This window comes from Brachionichthys hirsutus, chromosome 13, assembly GCF_040956055.1.
Source record: "Brachionichthys hirsutus isolate HB-005 chromosome 13, CSIRO-AGI_Bhir_v1, whole genome shotgun sequence".
Taxonomy (NCBI): domain Eukaryota; kingdom Metazoa; phylum Chordata; class Actinopteri; order Lophiiformes; family Brachionichthyidae; genus Brachionichthys; species Brachionichthys hirsutus.
Window position 1 is genome coordinate 9,807,392 of NC_090909.1, and position 13,230 is coordinate 9,820,621.

General features: G+C 45.8%; 1 protein-coding gene across 1 annotated transcript in view; it reads right to left on the reverse strand.

Annotated features, from left to right (window-relative positions):
* Nucleotides 1-358: 358 nt before the first annotated feature.
* Nucleotides 359-13,230, reverse strand: part of pvrl2l (PVR cell adhesion molecule related 2 like) — a 45,909-nt gene continuing 33,037 nt past the window's right edge. The window contains exon 6 of the mRNA XM_068747611.1: nucleotides 359-990. Coding sequence (XP_068603712.1) covers nucleotides 359-990 — 632 coding nt within the window. The remainder of the gene's footprint in view (nucleotides 991-13,230) is intronic.

Here is a 13,230-nt window from a genome sequence, read left to right on the forward strand (position 1 = left end):
TATTATTTATTTATTTCTTCCTCCCATTTTTTAAAATATTTGGATGACACTGCATGAACTCCGCCTCCACGATCCAGTTAAACAGGCGCATCTTCAGCCGTGGTGGATCACAGCCACTTCATTCATCAGCTTCAAAACATTAACTTGGACTTGATTCCGTTTATTTCATTTTCATTCCTCCTCATAAAACTTTACAGCGGCTGCCAGGCAGAGAGGACGTGACTGACGGCGTCGCTTTCATCGGGTTGAATGTTAAGCAGGTGGGTGTTCAGCCGATGGAAGGAATGGCGGTCTGTCTGGAGGGGCTGGCTCCATCGCTCCTCTTCAGCCCTCACCTTCCCCTTTCCCCTCTCGACCCTCAGACATAGATGGCAGTCCGGGAAATGACAGAGCCGTCTCTCTGGGACTCCATGTCGTCATCAAGGTACGTGTCCATTTCTTCTTCACAGCCGTGGCCTCGGCGGGCGTGATAGGCCGGGGGCAGCGTGCTTCCGCCTCCCCCGGCTCCTCCGAACCTATCAAATCGCTCCTCGTCTTCCTCCATGCTTTCATCCAGCTGGAATTTTCTCCTCTCGGCTTCATCCATCTCGGCACTTAGCAGGATGTCGTGCGCAGATGGCGGGTCACCGATGGCGGCGTGGTGGAGGTGATGATGGTGGTAGTCGCTTCCCTTTTCCGTTAGAGTCCCCGTGGCGTCACATCCCTCCCGGTACATGTAGATGGGCCCGTTGTTGTTGGCACCGGTTCCGTTGGTGCCGCTGTTGCCAGTCCCACTGAAGAGCAGACAGGCCTTATTGCCGTAGTCTCCACCATTGCTGCCTCCGCTGCCAGTCGCTGTGGAGTCGCCGCCGCTGGGGTAGCCACGCCTCTGCTGCCGGCGGCTTCGGGTCAGGAGGACGCCAATGAGAGCGATGCACAACAGTAGGGCCAAAAGGGAGGCAATCACAGCCCCCACCACAACGCCAGCGCTGGACGGATCCTCCAGGGCTTCTGCAGAGGGGATGATTGGGGTTGGAAGGAAGGATGGAAATACGGGTGGAAGAAAGGGAAATAAAGTGCAGGAATTGACGGCTGGTTTAAAGAAGTCTGGCTCAGTTTGGGAGGCGGCATTCACAGTTCTTCTGGTATTGTGAGAGTGCTGTGGTGAAAGTAACTGTGGTGAATGTAATCCCTTGGTCTGGGGGGGGGGGGGGGCAGTCAGTCAATGCTGGGATCAGGCTGAACGGGACTCATTCACGCTCTCCCAGCGGCTCGCTGTGCTGCCTGTCTCAGACATGTTGCTCTATATTCATGTCTGTCCAGCAGCTGGAGCTTCAGCTGGTAAGGGGGGGGGGGCTTTTAATAGAGTAACTGTCCTTCGTTCTACACTTCGTGTTGGTGTGAGCCAAGTTTGCCTTTGTTTCGTGCCCTCTTTTTCTGTGGTTTAAAAGCCACAGAGAGAGAGAGAGAGAGAGAGAGAGAGAGAGAGAGAGAGAGAAATATTGCAGGACAGACAAGGCAAAAGGTTAATTAAAAAAGGTTCAGAAGATAAGAGCACAAAGTCGCACCGGGATAATGCCGCGCTACTCGACATCCCTCGAACCCTCCCTTTCTAGCCTCCGTTTTAACTTCCCAGTCGTGCATCGGTATCGTTCAATGCTCGGCTTCCTCGCCGTGCCCATCTAATCGGTCAACAAGTCAACCCACAGGACAGCATGATCACCTGCTGCCAAACCCAGGACCCATTCCAGATCTCACGGATCAGGAGCACAGCAAGCTGAAAAGGTTCACAGCGAGGCGTGAGCCTCACACCACGACATGTTCAAGAGGATCCTCTGCTTGGAGGTGAGAGCGAAAGGAGTTGTGGCTTAGAAAGTGAGAGATTTGTATGAGAAATTCACAGTGGGCTAAAAAGGGAAGCGTCAAAGGATGAGCGCTGAGCCTCTCGTAAAGAAGCGCATCAGCCAGCTAATATATTTTTTGTCAGAAATTCCAATCCTGGTTTTTCTTTGAGGGGATTTGAATCCTCTCATGTTTCATGCAAATAGCAACAAGATGTCTGCCAGCACTCCTGGCGAACACAGGAGAGGATGCCAATCAAACAATCTGCGCTTGGCTGAAAGGCGTCTATTTGTGTGTGTGTGGTGGTGGTCGGACGCCAGGGCGGCGCCGGCGAGAGAAGGGCACTTGTCTTTCAATGAAATCACACAGCACACAACAGCATGGTTGGTATGGCACTGTGAGCATGAGTTGCGTGGACAAAACCAGTGGGGGGGGGTGGGGGGGGGCATCAATATAAGTGAGCTCAGGCTGAGCGCTTGTGATTCATGCAAATTGCTCATTCTGAGGGTGCAAGAGAGAGGAAAAAAAGAGAGAGAGGGGGGGGGGGGGATGAAAGACAAGAGGATTTGAGTGAGAGGAGAGAAAACCTGATGGATGATTCTGGCAAAACGAGGAGAGCAGATGAGTCTGGGTGGGAGAGAGCTCGATTTCCAACACTCTCGCTCTGGTCTCACGGGGGGGGGGGGGGGGGCTCCAGGGACAGGATATGATGTCTAAATTAGGGGACAGTTTCTGGTGATATCCAGTTGAAGTGACAGAAGGCATTGAGGATGATAAATCCAGCTTTGCCTGTCCTAGTTTTCTCTCAGTGAAAACTTACAGACTGATTTTAGCTGTGTCGCTTTTATCAAACGCATTTTGAGGCATTTACTGTACGTCTGAGTGCGATGCGGTTGAATAGACTCGGAGGCCTTCGGCAGCGGTCATGCCGCTGATCATTGCACCTTTAGAAGGCCTATTTACTCAATACAGGTTATAAAGGATAGGCTTCAGCAAATGCCTGTTAAAGCTGCTGGTATGTTGAGCTATAAATAAGCAGTTTGACTTTGTCTAAAAATGTAAAAAGCCAAGGGGTGAGAGCTGATATTCAAACAGAAATAAGGAACACTTTTGCCCTTGCGATGACTTTAGGTTGGATATCTCCTCCATGACTTGGTGAATAAGGTCATTTTGATGAATGTAGGCGTGCCCAGAGAGACAAAGAGCGTTCGTACCCCAGCTGGAGCAAAAGCTCGAGTGAATAAGGGGCTGTCGTACACAGCAAACTGGAGACTGTATTTGTATGTGTGTGTGAAGCACAGATGAGATTCAGTATCTGGACATCTGGCGCAGATCCAGTCTTTGGCCTACAGTCTATATACGAAGGTCATTATTGGAATGTTTTAACAAACGATTGAACGTGCAGCCTTGCTGGTATAAATATTTGATTTCTGAATGCTTGAACTATTCTGGAGCGGGAGGTGTGATGACCTCACATCAGAATGAGTCAACTTTGGACACATTGGCGCCATTTATTTCCAGTTATTCCATGAAATGAGAAGAAAAATAAAGCATGCTAAAAACATGGCAAGTCCCCAAGGAAATGAAAGGGAACATCGTCATGGCATCACATGGCATCGTTTTGACAATGCTAAAATATATCTGTGTGCAGTAATAAAAACCTTTTTTATCAGATGTAAATCTGCTACAGGCAGTTTCTGCCATTTACGTTCCACACTATAAAAAAAAACAAAAACAAGTGAATGCATCCTGGATTAGCTTCGACAACAATGTGCCACATTCACGCTCAGCTCAGAGTCGAATCTGCTCAATCAGACGCTTTAGTAAACACTTTTCAGTGAACGTAGCTTCCCGAAAGAAGTGGTAAAAAGAAAATAGGCCAGGCTAGTCATCCTTACTTCTCATCAACAGCAGCAGCCTGTTTGCATTCAGAAGCATGCTGATAAATGTCACAGAAAGAGGCAGGAGAGCTTATATCAGTTTCTGTATTAGTGTCATGTACATGGGGGGGGGGGGGGGGGGGGGGGAGAGATTACGAGGGGGGGTGCAAGAAAACTATCCACTTCTGGGTTGCACCCAGTGTGGTAGGGATAATCTAAATGAGATTTTGGATGTGGGGAAATAGGGAACGAGGTGGAGTGATATTAACAAACAGAAAGAGAGAGGGAAAGAGGGGTAGGATAGATCGAGAAGGCGTCGGAAACTGAAAACTCGTTTCTCCTCTCTGTTGTCACGACGATGAAAACAAGGAGAACAGAGAGAGCTGCTCCTGTAGTCCGATCATGAGCAGCGCTTGCAACAGAAGCGGGAATTCAAAGCAAAGCAGCGCTTGGTGAAGGACGCGGTGCATAAAAATGAACCCATACAGATCTGGGAAACACCTTGTTCCTGCTGATAAAACAGTTTCTGCTCAGAAGGAGAAGGTTGACTTTCTGTATTAAATAAAATATCCATTTTGTCCTTTTTTTATTGCATTGGATTCAAGTTGCAGATTCACAGGAGAAGGTGTGTATAAAAGGTTTTTGTGTTGCTGACCAGTGATTACACACTGATCTCCCATCGGCAAAGCCATAAAGTCACCTGCATGACTCATTTATCGCTACTGATCACACAGAAATATGTCAAATGTGATTGGAATTTCGATCCCGATTTGGATCGCTGCAGGCGGCGTGCTTCTGGGACATTCTTCCGACACGAAGTTGCAGGTTTCCCCATAATGGAAGTACTTGGAATGCTGGGTTTCCCTGTAGGAACGCTTGCGGGTTGTACACGGTAATTCAAAGTGTCATCAGCATCATTGCAGGTCTGTCACCTCCACTTAGAGAATCCCTGGTTCCCATCCTTCTGCTGCAGGGAATGGCTTTCTCCTCCGCCCGCCCAATCAACAGGACAGAAATGTGGAGCAAAGCTGTAAATAGTTTGAGAAACGAATTGCCAGCACATAAACGTGTCAACCCAACACACATCTGACGTTAGACAGCAGCGATCAGAATAAAACAGGGCTTCTTAGTTTTACTCAGGTGAGATGGAAGCCCGGACACAAAGACAAACGGTGGAGCTGCTGCTAAACGGTGAAGTGAAATCAAGTAAGTCTCAAACCAGCCGAGTGGAACTATTACCAATTCTGGTTTATAAAAAGAATAGAGAGAAGAAGAAAAAAAATCCATCTGGCAAACAATGTGCTGAAAAGCCTCATCGGCTTCACCCCAGCATCAACTTCCAAAAATACCTCATCTGTTTGTGAGCGCACTTTAATTAATGCAGCTTTTGGTGCCTCTCCATTTCTCCATATTTAACAGGCGGAGACACAAATTAATATGTTTGCTGTTTAATCTGCTTTGACCTTTGATTGGCTTTTAGCCTCCTGCGTCAATAAGCTGTCACTGATTATTGTCGACGTTATCGCTATTTTACACAACTGTAATTATTTCCTTGTGATTTTTCTATTTCTTTGTCTTTGTGCTGCCGTAACACCCCCCCCCCCCCCCCCCTGTTGGGGGATCAATATGGGATCAGGTTATCTTAAAATTCTGCTCTGCTTCTCGTGCTGAAATAACAAGATTTAAAGTGCATTTGTTATATGATTTTTAAAATAAAGCCATTGACACACAGCAGCAAAAAAATAATGAAGCCGTGATTTAACCTCCCTGCGAAGCACCGGCTTCATAATCCGGGCAGAGATAATCAGAGGGGGGGGGGGGGGGGGTAAGGCGGAGGCATACAATTTAATCACAATGGGACCCCGAGGCAACACGTGGAAGAAATCAACAGAAGCTGCAGTTAAAGCTACCGAATCGGAGATTTCAAGAATTAAACCACTGTAATGGAAGCGGCCCAGCAGGTCCATCCGAAGGACAGACGTCGGGGGGGGGACTATATAATGGCTACCGATTTTCCAGTTGATTATGGTGCAGATGAAACACGCCGCATTTACTCCGGGGTGTTGCTCATGTAGAGTCTGTGGGAAATGTATTTAGGAATGAGCAAGCACGGCAGCTGAGTCATTTTAGAAGGACATTGTGCTCCTCTTGCGTAAGACTATGGGCTTTATGTGGCAGACTGACAGTACGTACAAACTCAGGAGGGGAGGGGGGGGATGACGACTTCAAAAGTACAAGGAACAACTCAAAGAGCAGCCATCAGAACGCAGTGGGCCCCAGAGCAACAGCTTGAATCCAACTGCCCCCCCCCCCCCTCATGGTCAGTACAGTACATTATAGAGACACGTGTCATAAAGGTTTTATTACACTTGTACTTTGGCTAACTACTGTTACACACACACTGACAAGGAATGATGTCATTAACACAAACGATAAAGCATTTAAAGGAGCTTTAAGGTACTTGTTGTTACACACTTAAAGACATTCACACACACACACACACACAGCAGGTGGGCTCTGCTGCAAGAACTGCTCTCAGCCTGAATTGTGAAAGTACTATGACACAGTAGAAAGTACATAGTAACTATGTGTGTATATATATATGCACAAACCTTCACGCATCATCCTGCCACAGAAGAGCATGTGAAGATCCAAAACGCAATAAACTCACTTCTGACTTCTGACTACTGGCAGCATCAATGTTCATGAGCGTGCGTGCGCGTGCACACACACACACACACACACACACGCCGCTGACTGCCAATTCTTTACCTCCAGTCCCCATCTGGACACAACTACACAGCGATTTAGAGGGGAAAGAGTTTCACCGAGTGAAGATTAACTGTACAGTTGAATAATGTAGCCATAAAAACCCTCCGCAAGGTTAACAAAATGTTAGAATAGGACGGAATGTTGATTTTGAGCACGTGACCATCAGTCAGATTCTTCCCTTTTTTCTTCTTTTTAATGGCTCTGATTTTGGGTCATCGACTGACGACCTTCAAGTCTTTATAACTGTGGCTGCAGCGATGGAACCCGCTGCAAGTCCATCGGTAAACAAGGTCAGCTTACGTTAGTCCAATTCTATTGAGCTAAGGCTAGGCGAGTTTATTTGTATCGCACTTTTCGACAACAGGGTGATAAAAAGTGCATTACGTAAAAAGTCAAAAGCGTCAAAACAAGAAAATAAAAGCATCAAAACAAGAAATAAAACAATGCATAAAACATATTTAAACAACACAGCAAAACAAGAGTGACACAAAAAATAAGAAAACGTTACAAAGGTGTTAAAATGTTACAGACTTATTCAAACATTGCAGAGATTTTTATCCGTAGGGTTTTATAATAAATAAGGAGGTATATCATAAACATTTAAGTATCTGCCGTTTAAATAGCAAACATTCTACTGTCCTTTGTTGTGAAAATGCAATTTTAAATCTGCCGTCCCTGGTGTTGGGAGGGTTTCCAGATATATAAGCCTTTAATCTAGTAATTTATCTTTTGACAGACGTTTTTATTTTCCATCAGAAGACCTGCAATCCTTCAGTAACAGACAATTCAAAGAACCCTTAATTATAGAGGGAAAGTGTTTTCAAATCAGCATCTACCTTTTTCCTGCTTGATTATATGGGCAGAAGGTGCCGATAATTACACACTTCTATGAGATGTGACGTGAGTGCATTGACCTCGAGCCTCTGCCTTGCCGACTGTCTTGTCATTTAAGCTGTAGCTGCCTGCAAGGCACTGTTTTACAATTAGCCTCTAAATCTTATTATAGGGTAGAAGACTGCAGTCAATTGCTGAATTAATTTCTACTGCCGCCAAGGAGGTTATGTTTTTGAAGGTGCTTGTTTGTCTGTCTCTCTGATTGTTTGAAAGATTATCAAAAAAACTGCTTAATGGAAAAAAAAAGAAAATCTGAAGATGGGTCTAATTTAGAGCCCATTAAAGTTTGAGACCGATCTGGATACCAGTCTGGATACAAAAATAAATAAATATATAAAGATTTTCCCATTTACTTATAATGGGGGCTATTTCCAAAAATCATATCTTGTAAAATATGCATTCAACTCACTCACCAAAAATCACAGTTATAAAGAGGTCCGATATGCAAAATGTCTTCTGGAGCTGATCCAGAATGAGCTCAGGAAAACAATATTTAATTTTAACATTGAAAACATTATGTACTAAGGACTTTCAACGGAAACAAGACCGCAAGGCGGCTTGTGATTACCAAGACACACACGAAGGCTCGACTCCAGGTCTCCGGCTGAATGGATGTGTTTGTCAAGAGTCTCTTTTAAATACGGTTCATTTATTTCCGCACAGCCCGATTATAAGTGCTTGTAAAGAAACTGCCACGGGACTCTTAACTGGCTCGTTCACCGCACAGTTTCGGGAAACTGACATGCTGCCAGGTAAAAGAATGACTGGAAAAGATGATTCAAGATCCTGTAATGTTTGTGTTACCTGCCGTTCCTTCCTGCTCCTCGCGAGATTCACGAAGAAACAGCCGAGCATCGGCTCAGGCTCCGGTTTCCCACGGGTTCAATTTGCGAAGGCTCGGCTTTCCAGAGACACTAGTTGGTGTCAGGTATCAACATTAGTGTGTAAAACACTGCATCCTTCAAGTTTGAGGTATTCTACAGTTGGAACTCATTATGTGTTCTTTTAACAAGCAGTACCACGCGGCTCTTGGACCCAGACTCGTATATTACAGAGGTTTTGGTGGGGGTTTTGATGGCAGAGTCTTTACTGATATGTAGCCAAACCAACAAAGTTTACACACACACACACACACACACACACATTCTAATAAAACGTTCCATCCATTCTGTTTCATCTTATTTGGAAAGAATCAAATTACCTTGACGACTGAAATCAATGTTTACGCTTGTGCTGAAAAGGGATCTGAATGACATCATGAATATTTGTGATCCTCAGAACTCGCCTGAAAGTTAAAGCCAGCATGAAAAAAAAAAATCTATGGCAATCCATCATCACACACGCACACACACACACACACACTTATACACAGAGCCTTCAGCTGGAGAGGGTTCAGTAGTTTAATGAACATTATTGATAGCAAGGCTAAAGCTCGGCTGCTGTAATTAGCGTCATGTCTCACACCCGTCTACTTGTCTTCATCAGTTCAGTGCAGACTCGAGCTAATATGCTCAAGCGCGTACACACGCACGTGCAGACACATGCATCCATCCACTCGTTTTCATACATTCATTCCAAAACCACGGTACGAGCCCTTGCTCCTACAACCCTATATGTGTACTGCAATACGGTCTGGGTGGTGCTGCTGTTGCTTTGTGTGTGTGTGTGTGTGTGTGTGTGTGTGCTCGTGCATGCAGGTGTGCACAGGGTTTTTAATCAGCATTCACAAGTCAAAACATAGTTTTAATTTGATTCTGCCTGACTGAATGCAGGGAGCTGATTGGATCCAGACCTTGATTCTGATCACCAGAACCAGCTGAGTGAAAAACAGCCACCAGCCTCCCCTTCCCTTTTCTCTCTCTCTCTCTTTCTCTCTCTCCATCCCTCCTCCCGACCCTCACTCAATCCATCTGGCTGTCTGACAGCCTCCACTCTCCATCACCAACACTCCCCATCCTCTCCACTGCTCCCCCCTTCATCATCCATGCCCCTTAAATGAGGTGGTTTGTGGTTGGGTGACTCATTTGTAAGCAAATCTGGACTATGGGAAGAGAGGAGAGTAAAATCGGGGGAGAGAGGAGGTGGGCGGGTGAGGGGCTAAAGGGGCCCATGAGAGTAGAGAGAAAGAGGAAAAAGAGGGAAGACAATACTTAAATAAAAAAATGTAAATGCAGGGAGGGGACTGGGGGGGGGCATCAAGCAGTAAAACAGCAAACACAGTGTGGACAAGATTAAAGCAGTCCTCGCAAGCCTTCTCTCTCTTTGCTCTTTTGTTCATTTCCTCCTCTCCCAGCATCGCCTCTTGAATCTGATGAGGACCACGAGCATGGAAACCAACAATCCAGGAGGTGGTGAGGCCCCTGCAGCAAGGATTTCTCCATGATTATGTCATGCTGTTGTTGATGTTGTGGCAAAGTGTCATCAAGACAAATTGCTGCTTATTCAATAGTTTGGAAATGCAGTCATTCTAATGCCTGCTGTGTGTGCTCAGTACATTTTCTCCACTGCGTGTGATGTGCTGGCATGGATCATTTTGTGTACGCATGTGTGTGTGTGTGATTATATATTTTAAATTACCCCTCACATCAGGATAAAACAATGTACCGCTGATCAATCAAACACATGGAATGAAAGAGTCCATGAGAGAAAAAGTAAAAATCGGCATTAGCATCAGATAGCTAGCAGATTGGCTAGCTTGATTAGAAAAATACACAGATATTTACTTATTAATTAAAAAAAAAATCTTTTAAACAAAGTTTATCTGAAATGTGTTTATGAAAAAAGACAAAAGTAAGTAATACTAATTAAAACAACAAGTGATTGAAAATTGTGAACACTGACTGGTGAATGTATTTTCTCACTAATTAAACATTGAACAGGTATAGCGGTAGCTTTTAGCCTCCCACCATGTATTCATGGCTGACTGTGTTCTTGTGAAGTGATTTCCTGGTAGTATTTTGTTTTGTCCTAACCAGAACCAGCAAATTTAGGCGCGTGAGAGTTACAGCGATCAGCACTATCAGAGCCAGACATTTAATTGCATAGATCCAGTTTCTAGAATCATTTCATGAATTCATGGTTAGCGACAGAGAAACAAATTGCTTTCCCTGTTCGAGCTTCGCCGTCTTGCTCTGAAGCTCGGCTACTCCGTTCGCTAGGACAGCTCAAACTTGTCTTTACAGCGGGATCGGTACCGTTCGACCATCAGCGCCAGGGAACGAAACGGGACGGCTCTCCTCACCCGACCTCTGCAGCTTCGTCCATCTCACGCAGGCTGCTGCATCGATCATTTTCATTTGATGCAACATTCCATTAAAGTTACAAATAACTGACCGGCTTCTGATTGGACGGCTGTTTCACCAGATGCACTCAATCAAGATGTGTGCAGAGAACCGGGCTGCTCTCTACCCCCGTCTCCAGTCGATCTGATCTCACCTAGTAAACCTCTGTTTCTGTTAAGCACATGAACTTACACCCCCCCCCCCACCACCACCACCACCACTCCCCACCCCCTTCCTAAGCTCCCACCTCTCCTCCCACTCTCCCTCACCGTGTATTGATCAGTCCATAGTGGATTAGCTGCAGATTGTGACCCGAGCTGGCCATGAACAAGCCCTACTAGCTAATTGAACGTAGTCTTCTGCAGGATTAGAGACTGCTCGGGCTGGTCTATTAATGCGCACACACACAGACCCACACACACACGTACACACACACACACACACACACACACACACACAGAGTGAGATGGGCAGTTTACTCTGATTTTCTGGACGTATCAGGCCAGAGGGGATAGCGTGCAGCTGTAACACAGATAAATGAGTAATGAGATCAAGCCCTCCACACAAATCAGATGCTTTGTGTCTACGTGCACGCGTGCAATTCACTCCACCGAGTGAAGAGCATATTAAACAAAAAGCCGCAGCACAAGCCGAGAGGTAATCATGGACCGATCCCTCGCCGAGCGTCAGCTGCAGGTAACACAGCTAACATTTGAACCCATGAGTCCAGGGGACATTGAGACTGTGCATGAGTCTGCAGACGAATCCGTATATAACGAAGAGCCGTGTGTGGAGAGACAAACACGGGACAGAAGCACGCTGTGTGTCGGTGCCTGTTAAATGCAGGACGGCGATTTGAGCATCTGTGCCACATAATAGCGAACAGATGTACGCGGAGCACACAGACTGCATTCAATGCACATACAGTAATGTGCACGGTACAGTCGTTTGGTTCGCCTGTAATGAACTATTACATGTAATTCTGCCTGGAGCCAGAGAGCTGAACAACTTCTGACTTGGACGGCAAAATAAGAAAAACCACAACTACCGAAAAGGAAAGAAGCGGAGGGCTGGAACGAAGCCCAGAGGAGGCAGATAGGGTCCGTGACGAGTCGATGTGCTAGTGTGCACGTCTTGGCTTGTGGGTCGCCCGCACGCCGCCTCCCGTGATTGAAAGCAGCAGCGCTTTGGCTCGAGCTCGGCTCCGTCAGTGAGCTCAGCCCTCTCCTCTGACTGCAGCAATCAAAGAGAAAGTCTTGGAATCTCGGCTGCATCGACACACGGGGGCCCCAACTGTAAAATATTTAGGACCGTAGCGAAGCAAGAAGTAAAAAATGCACGCAGTTTAGACACAGGAGTGTGAATACTGACTCTTGTTTCAACAGCATGGACACACTTCCTTTGGCATTTGGGTTTGGTTTTGGATGAAATCTGAGTAGACAAAGCTGGGCAGAGGGACATCTGGCTCAGCCTGGCTATTCTGCTTGCCTCATCTTATCCGCCTTAACAAGATATCATTTGGACCTCTTCAACGCCACACCTGCTGGTCGCACGGAAAATCGTCTTTATAAGCGAACCATGCAGGTTCTTCAACGGAGGCGCGTAGTTTCTGTCTGTGTCTTCTATTGGCTGCAATGTACTTCATTTCTCTGGTCGTCTTAAAGGACGAAGAAGATACAGCCGCAGGCAAAGGACATTTGGCTCACTTCCCAGAACATAATCTAGCGATGAGACATGCACCCTCCCAATTCCTCTGTTTTCACCTCTTGATCCCCATTTTTGTTCATTTTCTGTTAATGAAATGTTTAATCCTCTCCGTTCATTTAGCTAATTTGTTCCTGTGCCACACAGACACTGTTCAAATTCACAGCTATTATGACCTATAGACCTATTTTGTTCTTCAAACTAATTTTCATGTCATTTCACAAAGAATCATCGGAATTCTGTCGACTTAAATTCCATCCATTCATCCATTTTCCTCTGTTTTTCTGCACGGGAGTCGCTGGAGCATAGCCCAGATCGCTACTGGCGAGAGGCGGGGTACACCCCAAATGCGTCGCCAGTGCATTGCGGGGCCGCAGACTAACAATAACTAACACACATTCATTCATTCATTCATTCGTTCATTTAGTTTAGAATAACCAATTGACCAAAATAGCATGCTGTGGAGGAAACCGGAGAAAACCCAGGCAGACATGGGGAGAACATACAAACTCCACACAGGCAGGATTCTTAAATTATAATTACATTTAATTATAACTGACTCCAAAAACAACACTTTTTTCACCATTTAACACTTCCTACAATATTTGTCTAAACTGCTTTAGCGAGAAGTGAGAAGCTGGTGTTGATCATATATTCCCACCGACCTCACTGGACGCTCGCCTGCATGATTGGATTTGAACTTGGGTCGTCTACGTGGGAGTCAGCCATCTTAATCACTATAGACCAATCAGCTTGTGTGATTTGGTCACATGACTGACTCGGTTTTCTGCATTTTCCGAAATGCAGAAAAACCACCAGATCTGGAGCACCGGTGGCGTGGATCCAGTGTGCACTTAGGAGTTAGGAGTGAATCTATC